Source organism: Sus scrofa, chromosome 1 (genome assembly GCF_054392235.1).
Source record: "Sus scrofa isolate SSC_HxYL_T2T_F1_AM1 chromosome 1, Sscrofa_HxYL_maternal_Yorkshire_Landrace_v2.0, whole genome shotgun sequence".
Taxonomy (NCBI): domain Eukaryota; kingdom Metazoa; phylum Chordata; class Mammalia; order Artiodactyla; family Suidae; genus Sus; species Sus scrofa.
The window spans coordinates 82,275,106-82,288,619 of record NC_139383.1 but is presented as its reverse complement, the minus strand read 5'-3'; the positions used below and the strand labels follow the sequence as shown (position 1 = coordinate 82,288,619).

Below are 13,514 nucleotides of genomic sequence, written 5' to 3'. Positions count from 1 at the left end.
CTCAACTTATCTCCTAAATTTTTTCGTCGTTCTAATTATAGTTTTTGCAATTGGAATTAATTTCGTATGTGGACAACAAACAAAGCTCTTTCAAAGTTTCAAATGGCATTTTAGTTAAATGGCATTTAGCATTTCTCAGCAGATGGGTCTCTCTGAACATAGAAACAATATCTGCCAGTGGATGCATTGAGACCTCAATAGAACTGCAAATAAGCTCCAGTGCTTTAAACCAAGGGTTCCCAAACACTGACCCAGACTCTGGAGGTCATTGTGAAGACTCCACACGAAAGCCAGCTCTGGGTTGGCACCAGCTGGATTCACTCAACTTTCCCTTTTCTAAGGGTCTCCTCTCTGTCTCGGTTTCCTCAATTGTGAAGTGGGGTTATCTACTGTGGAAAGTGATTTGGGGAATTAAAATGAGATGATGTAGATGTACAAGTAAGTGTCAGCTATTAGCACATTCTGCTATTTCTAAGCACTACTGAACTCATGGTCTCTCTTGGATATGACTAATGAGTGATGCTCAACTCCCACCGTGGGAAAGTCTGCACAGTTTCTTTGATCACTTGTGGCTGGCTCCCTTGGATCCTCCTCTGTTCTTCAACCTCTGCCTTTCTTGTTCCACGCAGCCGGTCTTCCTATAGATCATTTCACCTTGGTATGTGAACCAGTTCTGCTGAGTTATCAACTCTTTGATCAGCTTCAGATACCCCTCCCCCATCACATGAACTTTGCCTTGACTTGCTCTCACCTGAGGGCTGAGCACCCCCTGTTCTTCCCTAGTTCATGGTACCCAAAACCTAAATAAACATGGTGGTTGCTCCCACCCAGGCCCTCAGTAGTGTCCCATTCTGCATGAAGCTTCTCCCTCAAACCCTGATGTTTTTCTCATCAGTTTAGAAACTGATGCCAGCAGCTCTGGGCCCATTTATGTCCATTATCTCTACCCCTTTCAGCACCCCTCCAAGATAGGCATCATTACCCCCTAGAACCCCTGACTATCAGGAAACTGGGGCTCTGAGGGGTCAAATCAGTAGGTCTGGGTCAGGTGGCTGGTAAGTGAATGGAATCAGGATTTGAACCCAAGGCTAGCCAATTCCAAGATGGAGTTCTGGCCACAACTCTACCCTACCTTCCTTAAGAAGAGAGAGCCACCCAGCTGGATTTTGTTGCTCTGCTCCACCCAAGGACACAGCACATTTTCCACCTCCACCCACATACCCAACTGCTGGTCTGGACTGTGTGCTGCTCTTGTCTGTTGGGAGCACCAGGCTGTGGTCAGCACCTGTTATGAGGCGGCTCCCTTTGTCCACCTGCCTCTTGCATCTTCTCCTAGGAATCAGCCCCAGGTCTATCTCCTGCCTCTCCAAAGTAAACAGATCAGTGTGCCCAGGCTAAGCTCTGACAGGATGTGCATGATTTCCTTATGCCTGTGTTTAGAGAAGAAGAACTCACACAGTGCTAAGTGCTTGAATCTGGCACTACCTGAATGGAGCCTGGTGCCCGAAGACACAAATCAGAAATCACTCGTTGTATCATGACACTTGTAATTAATACCTTCCTTCAACAAAAGAAGAAAGACATTTGGGAACCTGGCATGTTTTTATCTAAGATGCTCTTAAACAAAAGATTTTGTTTGGGGAGCATTTTTAGGCTTATCTGATGATGAAAAGAGTATGATTCTACTGTCAACCCATTTTGGAAAGTATGATTTTTAAAAAAGACTTTGCCTTGATGTGCTGTTGAAAAGGCAGATCTCCATTGGAAAAAGTGAAATTACACTATTTGCAGCACGTTTATTCTTAAACAAATAGCACTCCTGACAACCTGTGGATCTGTTTATCTTATCTTCTTGCTTGTTTTGGTTGGGGGAATGTAATTTCTTCTCCTCACAAGCAGGAATTCAGTCTTTTCCTGAGGCCAGGGCAAGGCTCACATCTGGATTTGTGCTCATGGGCCTGGAAGGCTGACAAGCCACTTCTTTGCATCATTTAGGTAAAGCTATGATTTCCTTCTCTTAAATAAAACAATGCCCCAAATCTCGATCTTCTAAAGTAATGTAAGAACTTTTTTAGCTTAGAGCACCAAGAACTTAGGACAGAGCCTCCCTGGAGAATATGGTCCTGTTTCACTGAAGGCTATTTAAAGGCTGCCAACACCCACTTAATACAGGAAATTCTCCCCCTTGACAGTGTTTATCCAGAGAGATAGAAGTCACCAGAAATCAGTCAAGGGAATCTCTCTACTAATTATATCATGTGCAACTTTAAAAGGTCTTAGCTCATTTGGTTCAGCTGGACTTTAATAGGTGAATGTCTATGTGTTGGTTTTTTTTTTTTTTTCTGAAAAACCAGTTTAAAAATAAGTAATTGATAGAGGCAATAATTTCTAATTACAGTTCTGCCATTAACACCCTATTATGTGTTAGTATCGTGCATTGTTTACAATGCAACCCAGGCATTATTTTCAAGTTCTTAAGCATTTCCATCTGTATAACTCAGAGGCTATTTTTCTTTTCGGAAACGGAAAAGACAATCCAAGCAACAATTTTATTAGCCAGCCAACTTCTACAAAGCTTTTCCTGAGAACTGTCTAATGGCTGCACCGTGTTCTAATTTCCATTGAGTTTCAAAATGTTCTAGCAGGATTCAGACTCAGCCCTGGCTGAACGGAGGTCAGAGAGAACACTTCAGCCTCTCAGGCTGGGGAAAAAAAAGTCACATCTGTCCTTCTTACCTGGGACTGGGCTTGCAGGGACAGTTTCAATTCTTCGCTGTCCGTGGAGGTCATGCTGGTTTTCCCACAAGATACTTTGTGAAGCTCGTTCCAGCACTCTTTGGGCTTGTCCTTGCAGATCAACCTCAGGAGTTTTGGACTTCTGGTCCCGCTCATGGCACATTCATAAAAAGTCCCGTTGAGCAAAGCCACCGAAAGCCACATGGTCGGAGCCACCAAGGAACTCAGCGTGATCTGACCGAGGACATAGAAGAAGCGGCAGCTGTGGCCTCTGGGGAAGATTTTCCTGGGATTCACACAGCAGCCTGTGAAAAGTCTCCAGGACCTGTTGTTCAGAAAGAACCCCAGGATCAGTAACACCCAGGCAGGAGCAAAAAGGAAAACCAAGCCGTAGACCACATTCTCTGTGCTGCAGGGACACTTAAAAGCCACGAGTGAAAAGAGACGCTCACCTCCCACGGTCAGCAGAGCCATGAAGCTGTAGCCAATAACAGTTTTCTGGTTGAGGACGAATTTTAAAATCCCCTGAAAAGCATCCATGTTGGACATACACAAAGGGAAAATGCTTTGCTCTTATTTATTGGCTGAGCGGCTGTGGCAGTGGCCGAGGGTGGAGCTCTTTCTTCATTAGAAACAACAGTCCTCCTTCTCAGACTGAATTCAGCCAGATAAGGAAACAATGTCATTCCTTAGGAATGAATATTTCCTAACAGTGTTCCCATAACGCCTCCTACTGGTGGATATTGGGCCGTGAAACTAGAGCCAGAACACAGATTATCAGAGTAAATTCAAAGTGAACAGCCTCGGTTTTTATGTTACTTGCATGTGGCTTGGATTGAGCATCAGAAAGAAATTCCGACATTTACAGGTAATAACAGTCTAGAAATTTTCCAACCAGACCAATCAACATTAGCAGAAATTGGGCTACCACCAATTGGGAGCCAACTCGATTCTCCAAGCCTAGGGTTTCATGATGGTATTTTTCTCCTTTTACCTAGGAATTTGGCAACTTTGACTTAAGATCTGGAAGAATCATTTCACATCCTCTCTGACTAGTGACTTGAACCAAATTTTAGGATGTCGGCTATTTGAGATTTATATGGAAAAGTTCAAGGAGAGTTGGAGTTTAAATGAAATGCAAAATGAGAAGGGGCCTCATCATTTCTTTCCTAGGCTGTCATAGTCACCTCTTGACTGGTATCTCTGCCTTTGACCTCATGCCCACCCCCACTCTCAACCCTAAATCCATCCTCCATGCTGACACCAAGGAGATCCTTCTAAAACAGAAATCCAGCTGTCCCCTAGTCTACTCACACCTTTGGGGCACCCTGCTGCCCACAAGTTGATAGTTACCAGCTTCCCGTGGACCCCATCAGGGTATTTCAAGCCCTCGACATGTTCCTTCTCTCCCCCCTCAGTTTTCCACACACCTGGTCTTGTCCACCTGGCAAATGCTCACTCAACATTCATGAATAGCGTTGGAGCTTCTTCCTCTGTGAATATTTCTAGAAGAAAGGGTGGGGGAAAAACTGTAATTGCAATGTATGCATGTAAGGATAACCTGACCCCCTTGCTGTACAGTGGGAAAATAAAAAATAAAATAAAATAAAATAAAAAAATAAAACTCTGTGAATATTTCAAAGGCTTCCTAATGTATAACATTGTACTTTCAGAACTGATCATAATGTTGCCATGATTTGTTTAATACCTATAGCTCCTTTTTGACTATGAGCCCTTATTAAATAGGAACTACATCGTATTAAATTTTGTATTCTGGGCCGAAACAGAATGTCAAATGCAGAATGGATACTTACTCAATAATTTGTTTTCCAAAGAGTTACTGAGCTCCGCTGTATGCCAGGCACTGTGCTAGACAGCCAGTGCTCAATGAGTGCCCATGAACGAATGAATGGTGAAATTTTCAGTACTTCTAATTATAAATCATATAAGGAAATTGTACCCATTTCCATATTACACTGTTTTAATGTTTTGGGGGCTTGTTTGTTTTTGATTTTTTAGGGCCGCGCCCGAGGCATATGGACATTCCCAGACTAGAGGTCCAATCAGAGCTACAGATGCCGACCTACACCACAGCCACAGCAACACCAACACCAGATCCTTAACCCACTGAGCTAGGCCAGGGATCAAACCCGCATCCTCATGGATCCTAGTCGGGTGCATTAACCGCTGAGCCACGAAAGGAACTCCCCTTAATGTTAAAAATTAAATTCAAGCACTTGAAAGAAAAAAACAATCAAGCTAACAAATTTCCATGAATAAACTTTAAATCCCAAGGCTGTATATTTTGTGAAAAAAGTGCCTTGGACTAGAAGCTGGGAGCTAAATTATAGTACAAACTTGGTCATGTCGTTTTATTTATTTATTTGGCTTTTTAGGGCTGCACCCATGGCATATGGAGGTTCCTGGCTAGGGGTCGAATAGGAGCTACAGCTGCCGGCCTACACCACAGCCACAGCAATGTGGGATCCAAACTGCGTTTGCGACCTATACCACAGCTCATGGCAACACCTGATCCTTAACCCACTGAGTGAGGCCAGGGATCAAACCCAAATCCTCATGGCTACTCGTCAGGTTCATTACCATTGAGCCACAGTGGGAACTCCCAGACATGCCATTTTACTTCTCTGAATCCCAGTTACTCATTTGTGAAACTGGAGGTATAAGAGAAATTGTCCCCTAGCTTTCCTCTCTCTCTCCCTTGTAAAATTCTTTAAGCCCTTTAAAAAGCATACTTTCTTTGAGAAGGTACTTTATGACTCATTTATGTGCCTCCCGACACTAACCCCTGCTCCTTCTCAGAGATTTATCAGCCTTGGTGATATGACTCCCCTCATTTTCCCAAACACACCCTTGCATCTAATCTTCCCACAGCACCCTCTATGCTCTGCTCTGTCCCCTTCCTGCTGTGGCATATGTGTCTTGGGTCCGCTCTAATTCAGGATCTTATCCTTTACTCAGCTCACATGGTAAATATTATGCTACTATTCTGATAATGGGCAGTATTTTTTTAGCCTCACCCACAGCACTTGGAATTTCCGCAGGACAGAGATCGAACCCGTGCCATAGAAGCAACCTGAGCAGCTGCAGTGCCAATGCCAGATCCTTAACCCACTTTGCCACCAGAAAACTCCAGTAATATTTTAATTTCTTACCCTCCTAAAGGATATTTATTTTTGAAAAATATTTCAAAAATAATGCTTTAACTCTGTTTCATAAGCCATATTGTTTCCACAGAAAACTAGTCATTTAGACTATTCCATGAAAATTAAAGTGTTTAAGATTTGCACAAGTCAAAGGATCAATACGTTTCAAAGCTGGGTATAAATCCAGGCTTTCTGACTACAAACTCCACAAGTTTAACTCCACTATGGCTGCAGCAGGGTATTCAGGTGCCTTACTAATAGCTGTTTGTCCTAGATCAAGTATTGTAATTTTTTTTTCCTATTTATTAGGTTGCTTTCAAGATGTACTTGGGAATTACACCAAGTGTGACCTGTAACAATGCCAGCAGAAACGAATTTTCCCTGATTCTAGACAAGAATCCTCTGGCAGAGTTTGTGGAAGAGCTCCCCGCTGGGCGATCTTCTCTGTGCTACAGCAATTTACTCTGCGGGATTATCAGAGGAGCCCTGGAAATGGTAAAGCACATACTTTTTTTTTTTTTTTTTGGCCACACCTACCCCTAGTGGAAGTTCTTTGGCCGGGGATCCAACCCACGCTGCAGTTGCAGCCCCACTGGATCCTTAACCTACTGTACCCCAGAGGAACTTCTGGCACATACATTATTTTGCCAGGTATATTCAGTATCTGGTGCTATGTAACAAATTACCTCTGGATGGACCTGCTTAAAAGAACAAATATCTATTATCTCACACAGTTTCTGAGGATCAGAAGTCTGGGAGCAGTGTTGCTAGGTTGTGTGGCTCAGAGCCTTTCACGGCATAATGCACGTGCCATCAGGAAGCTGGTCAGGGCTGCAGTCTCTGAAGCCTTGACAGGCTGGGAATCTACTTCCAAGCTCATTCACATGGCCTCTGTGCCGTGCTCACAATTGGCTAGGAGGCTTTATGAAGTTCTTTATCAAATGGTCCCCTTTGCAGACCTAATCATAACAGGTGCTGCTAACTCTGCTGCAACATCACTACCAAGGGAGGTGGGATACTCATAGGCCATTTTGGAGGCTGGCTTCCACACCTGAATTATCCAGTGATTTATCTATAACGGTGTTCAGCATCTGTTAAGAGGCATTCAGCGGACAAAGATGAACAAGACACAGTTGCTGCCCTTCAAGATTCTTCTGTCCAGTAGAGAAGTCAACTGTGAGAGGAAGTGTGATTTAGGACTATGGGAAGACCTGGGTTGGGGTGGAATTGGGGAGCAGGGAAGCTTTCCCAGGGAAACTCTGAGCTGGCATTTGAAAGGTGGAAAAGCAGTTAGGTGAAGGCCTTGGAATAAGGGGAAAAGAATATTACAGGTAAAAGGAGAACAAAGTCCAAAGACACAAAGAGAGTGTTTGGTTCAAGGAATAAGGAAGTTAGATTAGTTCAGTTAGAGACACATGTAGATTAAAAGTATTGTCATGAGAAAAGAAGTTTAAATTCTTTACAGAGTCCTGATTTTTATAAAAGGAGGATTCTCAGGGTAAGATTGGGTATTTGGATTTTTATCTTGACAGCAATAGAGACCCACTGTAGGTTTATAGACAGGGGAATGGTATTTTGACATTTATGCTTTGGAAATTTCACTCTTTTGTCAAAAAAGTTAACCTGTACAAAAGGAAGGGAGCAGGAGAGCTGTTAGGAAGCCAGTGATGGTGACCTCAGGGAAAACCAGAATAAAGCTCTGCCAGTAGGAGTAGAGAAGAGAAGACCAATTTGAACAACACGAAGAAGGTAGAACAGACTTCACACAAGGTTACCAGTTGCCTGAAGGGACAAGATTGAGAAAAAGATCCAGGAATTACATTTAGGGTTCTAAGAAACTTGTAGGTATGCTTGTTCTATTAACCAAGAGAACAAACCAGGAGGAGAACACTGGGGGCTGGAAGAGACAGAGTGATGAGTTCAGTTGGGGAGCTGTTGGGATTGAGGTCACACACACACACACACACACACACACACACGCATGTGATGATATCCAGGAAGCAGTTGTCATCCATGTCCAGAGGTCACAGAAAGAAGTGGGCTGAAGAGGCACTGAAACTATTAAAGAGTGCCAAGGATTGACTGCAGAGTAAGAAGAAAAGAATCACAGATAGAGCCCTAGGGTGCAACCCAACATAATGACTAAGTGAAGAGGGAATTCAAACGCTGCAAAAGATACCAAGCAGGAGTGTCAAAGAAAGCAAAAAGAGCAGGAAAGAACAGAGTCAGAATCAAGGGAGGAGAGTATGTCAAGAAAAGAGAGCGATGCCCAAGAGCGAGGATAGTAGAGAGGCTACATAAAACAGGAGCTGAAAAATTATCCCAATATTTAATGATCAAAAGGGCAGGAATGGACTTTGGGAAAAAAGCTGTTTGGGGAAAGTAGAGGAAGAAGAAGATTGTCTGTCAAGCTGAGGAGCCAAGGGCAACTTAGAAAGCTCTAATAGCCAACAAAGTCTCATTTTTTCCAGAAGTTTTGCTGTTAAGAATGATGAGACCAGATGGTAGCCAAAGACAGGAAGTGTAAGGATAATGAACCATGCATATAATGTTCAATTATTTGTGATAATTAGGGGAAGGATATAATAAAAGTTCTCCGAAAAAGTAAAACCATAAACAAAATGTATTATTCACACAAATCCTCCATGCTTCTACTGTACTATTATTTTGAAGCCAGGAAATTAAGAAAGGGGAGGGAAAATGTTCTGGAAACTTAGAGGCAAAGGGATGGACCAAAAAACCAAGTCCAAAGTAGGATAAGGAAGCCTCCAGATTTTAACAGTTGATTATATAATGCCTAATGACAAATATGCACCAACCTCATATGGCCCCAAATATCCAAATAACTTCAGTGTAGTCTTCTTGTTATTTTAATTGATTTTCAGTTAAACTATGACAAAGAACCACAAAGATCTTATGGGGAAAAATGAGGGTGAATTTAGCTTCTACATTTCAAAGTGCAGTGTACATCCTTCTACTGAGTGGCAAGCATCACAAAAGCAAGGTTTTGGGTGGTTTTTTTTTTATAATAGATTATTACAATGTTGTGTCAATTTCTGCCATATAGCAAAGTGACCCAGATACACACACACACACACACACACACACACACACACACACACACACACACACACACATTCTTTTTCTCATACTATCTTTCATCATGTTCTATCCCAAGAGATATATAGCACCCTGCACTGTAGATCAGGAGGGGAGTGTGGGGTTGGTAGATGCAAACTATTACGTTTAGAATGGATAAGCAAATACATGGTTTTTGCACTCTGTACCAGCAGATAATTTGGCACCCCAAAGTCTATGGTCTTACTGATCCAAGTTAGTTGGCCGAGGGATTCTTAGTGAGGGGAGTGAATCAGATAAGATTCAATAATATTAATGAATTTCCCACTCAATCCATGCTTTTTCACTTATTATTTGCTTTTACTAGGCACTTTTTCTTATTTGTCTTATTTAGCCCAATGCCTTAAAATAGCCAAACAGGTACTCTATTGAGGGTAGGTCAGCAATACGCTGCTTTCAGGTGAGTATACTTTAATGAATAGAAAAGTAAGCCCTAAGGGCTTACTCCAATGTCTGAGAGATGAGAAATGCTTTATAATAGAAAAGGCCTGGACATCAAATATTCATGTTTATAATTTCAATGTTTAATTTTATACTTATAATTTATTTAGTTGGTGTTTTTTCATAGCTCTCAAAGCCATAAGTGATTGCTAAATGTCATTAAGACAAGTGACTCTGTTATTTAGCTAATGACAATGATTTACAGCAAGTCAGTTGGAGAAGAATCGATTAAGAAGCCATTTATCCTTGGAAGTTCTGCTTGGCAAGGCACATTGGGTCCATGCCATCTTTGAGCTGGGAATTTGTATTCTTCTTGAGATGGGATCCGTGGTTTAAACCTGCACAGTGAGCAAAAATGGGCCCACATCCTCATCTTGCCCCAGAATCAATCAGGTTGAGCCTGTCCTGAACCACCCTTCTCTTTGTAGACACACACGGAGCTGACCATAGCCAGACCATCAATGGAGGGTACACAGTAAAGGGCCCTTCAGCCACAAAACAAGCTCCTTTTTATCATCCAATAAGGAAAGTCAGTTCTTTATGGGGGTAAATGAAGCTGAAAAAAGAAACAGAAAAATCCAGAGTTTTTTGTTATTTTTTTTTAAACCTGAATGACGGAAACCTGCTGTTGTTGTTTTTTTTCTCTTTCCTAGGTTCATTTGGCTGCTGATGTTACATTCTTGCAAGACAGACTAAAAGGTGACAGTGTGACAGAAATAGGAATAACATTTCTGAAAAAGCTAGATGAGAAAAAATACAGACGGAAATAATGAAGAATAGCATGCAAAATGCCACAGGCCAGCTGGTTGAGGAGTTAATATTAGCTAAACATATCTATCCATATAAATTTCGAAATGCTTAATAGCCTGGGATTTAAAGGCTTATAAATCAGCCAGAAATTTGAAATGTAGGGCACTAAGATTTAAAGCTGTTTTTTCCTTTGCTTATAAATCATGCATTTTCAATCTCAAGTTCACAAGATTTCATATACAAATAACTCCTTGTAAGACAGCAAGCATGAATTCTACATATTACATAGTCCATCCTAAGAGAATCTGTTTATTTCTTTTACCTGTGATAATGGAAAAAAATTATACCACCAACACAGTTGGTGTATTTATTCCTTCTTTGTGAAAAAACGGATGATATGATACAATGTAAAGTTCACTATACAAAGACAGTTTCAAGATACTGTGTATTGCATTTTCTATAGAAACAGTGTCATTTGTAACAACTTTCCCAATGTTTGAGAAACTATAGATATGATTTTTCTCATATATTGTCTTGGCTTATAGCTTCAGCCTCCTGAAACTACTCTTGGTTTAGTAATTATCAAGATAAATTATTTATTTGGATGCTAATTCTGAAATATTTTTTAAAGCACTTAATTTTCATTCATTTAATTTTTAGAGAGGTTATAGTAACCAAAGTCCTTCCACTTCTCATGAAATATTGCTGATGGTTAGGCCAGGAAATGTCTAAGATGAGAGGTAAATAATGTTCTTTGAGACTACTTTCTTACCCCAAAACTTATTCAGTTAGAAATTTTGGTATCATTTTTATCTCCTAAAAATCATACAAACTGTATTTTGTTCATGGCCAGAACATTTAAAATTCAAATGTACTGGATTAAATGAATGATAATCTTTATCGGACCGTAAGCATATAGCACTCCAGAATCTACTGAGCTTGGCAGAGAACTCAAATTTTAAGTAAAAGTTACAGTTAGTGTGGTACTATTGGTTAAAACTGGTGTAAATAATGTGGACGTAATAGACCTCAACTAGGACTCAGGAGCCTAAAGATACAGTCCTGGTTGTTTCTGGTGGCTTCAGCTGATTCTGACTCTGGCTGATCCTGGGCAAGGCAGATCATCTCTCGGCCTCTCTCTCTCACTCACTTATCTATAAAATGAGAGGATCAGATGCAATGTAATATAAAATTATATCAGTGAGTTTATTTATTTATTTACTTATTTATTTATTTTTAGGGTCGCATCTGAGACATATGGAAGTTCCCGGCTAAGGGTCCAATCCGACTTGCAGCTGCCGATCTACACCACAGCAATGCCAGGTAAGAGCCTCGTTTGCAACCCATATTGCAGCTTATGGCCACACCAGATCCTTAACCCCCTGAGCAGGGCCAGGGATCGAACCTGCATCCTCATAGGTAGTAGTCAGGTTCTTAACCCTCTGAGCCACAATGGGAACTCTCTTCATCTATACTCTTTAAGCCAGTTAGGCTTCCTCGCTGGTTTCCCACATTCATTTCACTCTCCACACTGTAATCAAGTGACCTCTAGAAAACACAAATCTGATAGTGCAAAGTTTTCAGACATTTTCCTGGTATAGGATATAGCTTCTAGGACATATTATCTATTCCTCATTGATCAAGTGAAGTCCAACTCATCAACCTTCCTCATACGTCACCCCCTCAATGAAGACCACCCCAACTGACCCATCTCCCCACCCCACCTCTGGACTGAGTGAGCCAACCACTAATCTTTGGTTTCTTTAGTATCTTTCATGCAGCTCTACCGTATATGCTGACTATTCTCCTATATGCCTTTCTTCCCAATTATTTTGTGAGTTTTTCTTTCACAAAGAGCATATCTTTGTACTCCCACTACCTGGCACAGTCTCTGACACTCAGTCAATACTAGATAGTATTTTTTTTTTGAGTAAAAAATATGCAGAATGAATGAATGAATGAGATAATAGCCCGTAGGTCTAATTGGCCCATCCTGGAAGACTCTTCTCCACTTTATCTTATTCATTTGACCTTCTATTGCTAATGACAAGCTTTTAGGGCAAGCTTCTCTAAAATACCAATATAAAACACATGGAATGTGCCCTTTTAATTACAGACACCTTGGGTCATGAGGCTATTGTGACCAATCATGCACAGAGCTACATACTTGGCTTTGTTCAAGAAGGTGGAGATTAGGCTGAAGATCATAACCTTCCTACATATTTACGCTGCCCCTAAATTTTCTGGTGTGGTCAGAATCTCTATGACAAATAGGGTAAATGTTCATTATTCAATTTGTTCTTTGCCTGCCTCCTTAAGGTTTTGCTTTTCACGAGGCATATACTTTAAAACTAGAAATTATATGGATGATAGTAGAATGCAAGTGAGTACATTATCAAAAAATATTTTATTTACCTATTGAGTAAATGGAAGTATCCTAAAAGAATCACAATGGAAGTGATTGTTACATCACCTAGGCTTGCTGAATAACACCCACCTCCTTCCCTAAATATCCCTTGAATCAATTTCCTATTTTCCCTACACACTGCCACTGCCTTGGTTTTTGTCCTTGTCACCACAGCACTGGCTTTCTCTTCTTTCTCTCTCAGAAAACCAATGGCCATTTTGTTAATTATGTTATGTGTGAGAATAGTATTGTAGTTATTTAAGATATTATTATCTTCCTAGAGATATATATTCAACAATTTTGGGAAAAGATAACATATTTGTATCTTCTTTAAACACAAAAATGTTAATCAAATATGGAAAAATATTCATTGTAGATATGTGCATAAGACTATTCAATTGTTTGTATTAAATAAGAAATAAAAATAGCAAAACATCTATCAATAGAGGATTGATTAAATAAACTATAGTATATCCACAAAATGAAGCACTATACTGCCATAAAAAAGAAATGTTATATTATTATGTGGCATAAAGACCTCTAGAATATATTGTATTGTAAACAACCAAAAAAAGGAAGGTAAAGTGTACAAAGTAAACTAAAATTTATCTAAGAAAGGGGCTTTACAAATAAATATACATTTTTTTAACTGAAAAGTAAATCAAAAATATTTTTTAGAAATTCTCTTATGGCACAGTGGATTAAGGATCCAGTGTTGTCACTGCAGCAGCTTGGGTCACTGCTGTGGTGAGTGTTCAGTCCCTGGCTCAGAAACTCCCATACGCCATGACCAGGGCCAAAAAACACACAGGTTTTTTATTTTTTTAAATTACCACTTGAGGGTAAGAACAGGATGGAAGCAACAAGGATAAAAGCTA

At 40.6% G+C, this 13,514-nt stretch overlaps 2 protein-coding genes across 3 annotated transcripts in view; one reads left to right on the top strand and one right to left on the bottom strand.

Annotated features, from left to right (window-relative positions):
- The window catches only part of CALHM5 (calcium homeostasis modulator family member 5), a 38,844-nt gene extending 35,555 nt beyond the window's left edge, over positions 1-3,289 (bottom strand). For both annotated transcript variants that reach the window (XR_014807556.1, XM_021091584.2), the window contains exon 1: positions 2,737-3,289. Coding sequence is in view for 1 of the 2 variants with exons in the window: in XM_021091584.2 (XP_020947243.1) it covers positions 2,737-3,285 (549 nt within the window). In the remaining variant the exon portion in view is untranslated. The remainder of the gene's footprint in view (positions 1-2,736) is intronic.
- The window catches only part of TRAPPC3L (trafficking protein particle complex subunit 3L), a 44,903-nt gene extending 31,828 nt beyond the window's left edge, over positions 1-13,075 (top strand). The window contains exons 4-5 of the mRNA XM_021091590.2: positions 6,210-6,395; positions 10,133-13,075. Of these exons, the coding sequence (XP_020947249.1) occupies positions 6,210-6,395; positions 10,133-10,249 (303 nt within the window). The 3' untranslated portion in view covers positions 10,250-13,075. The remainder of the gene's footprint in view (positions 1-6,209; positions 6,396-10,132) is intronic.
- Positions 13,076-13,514: the final 439 nt, after the last annotated feature.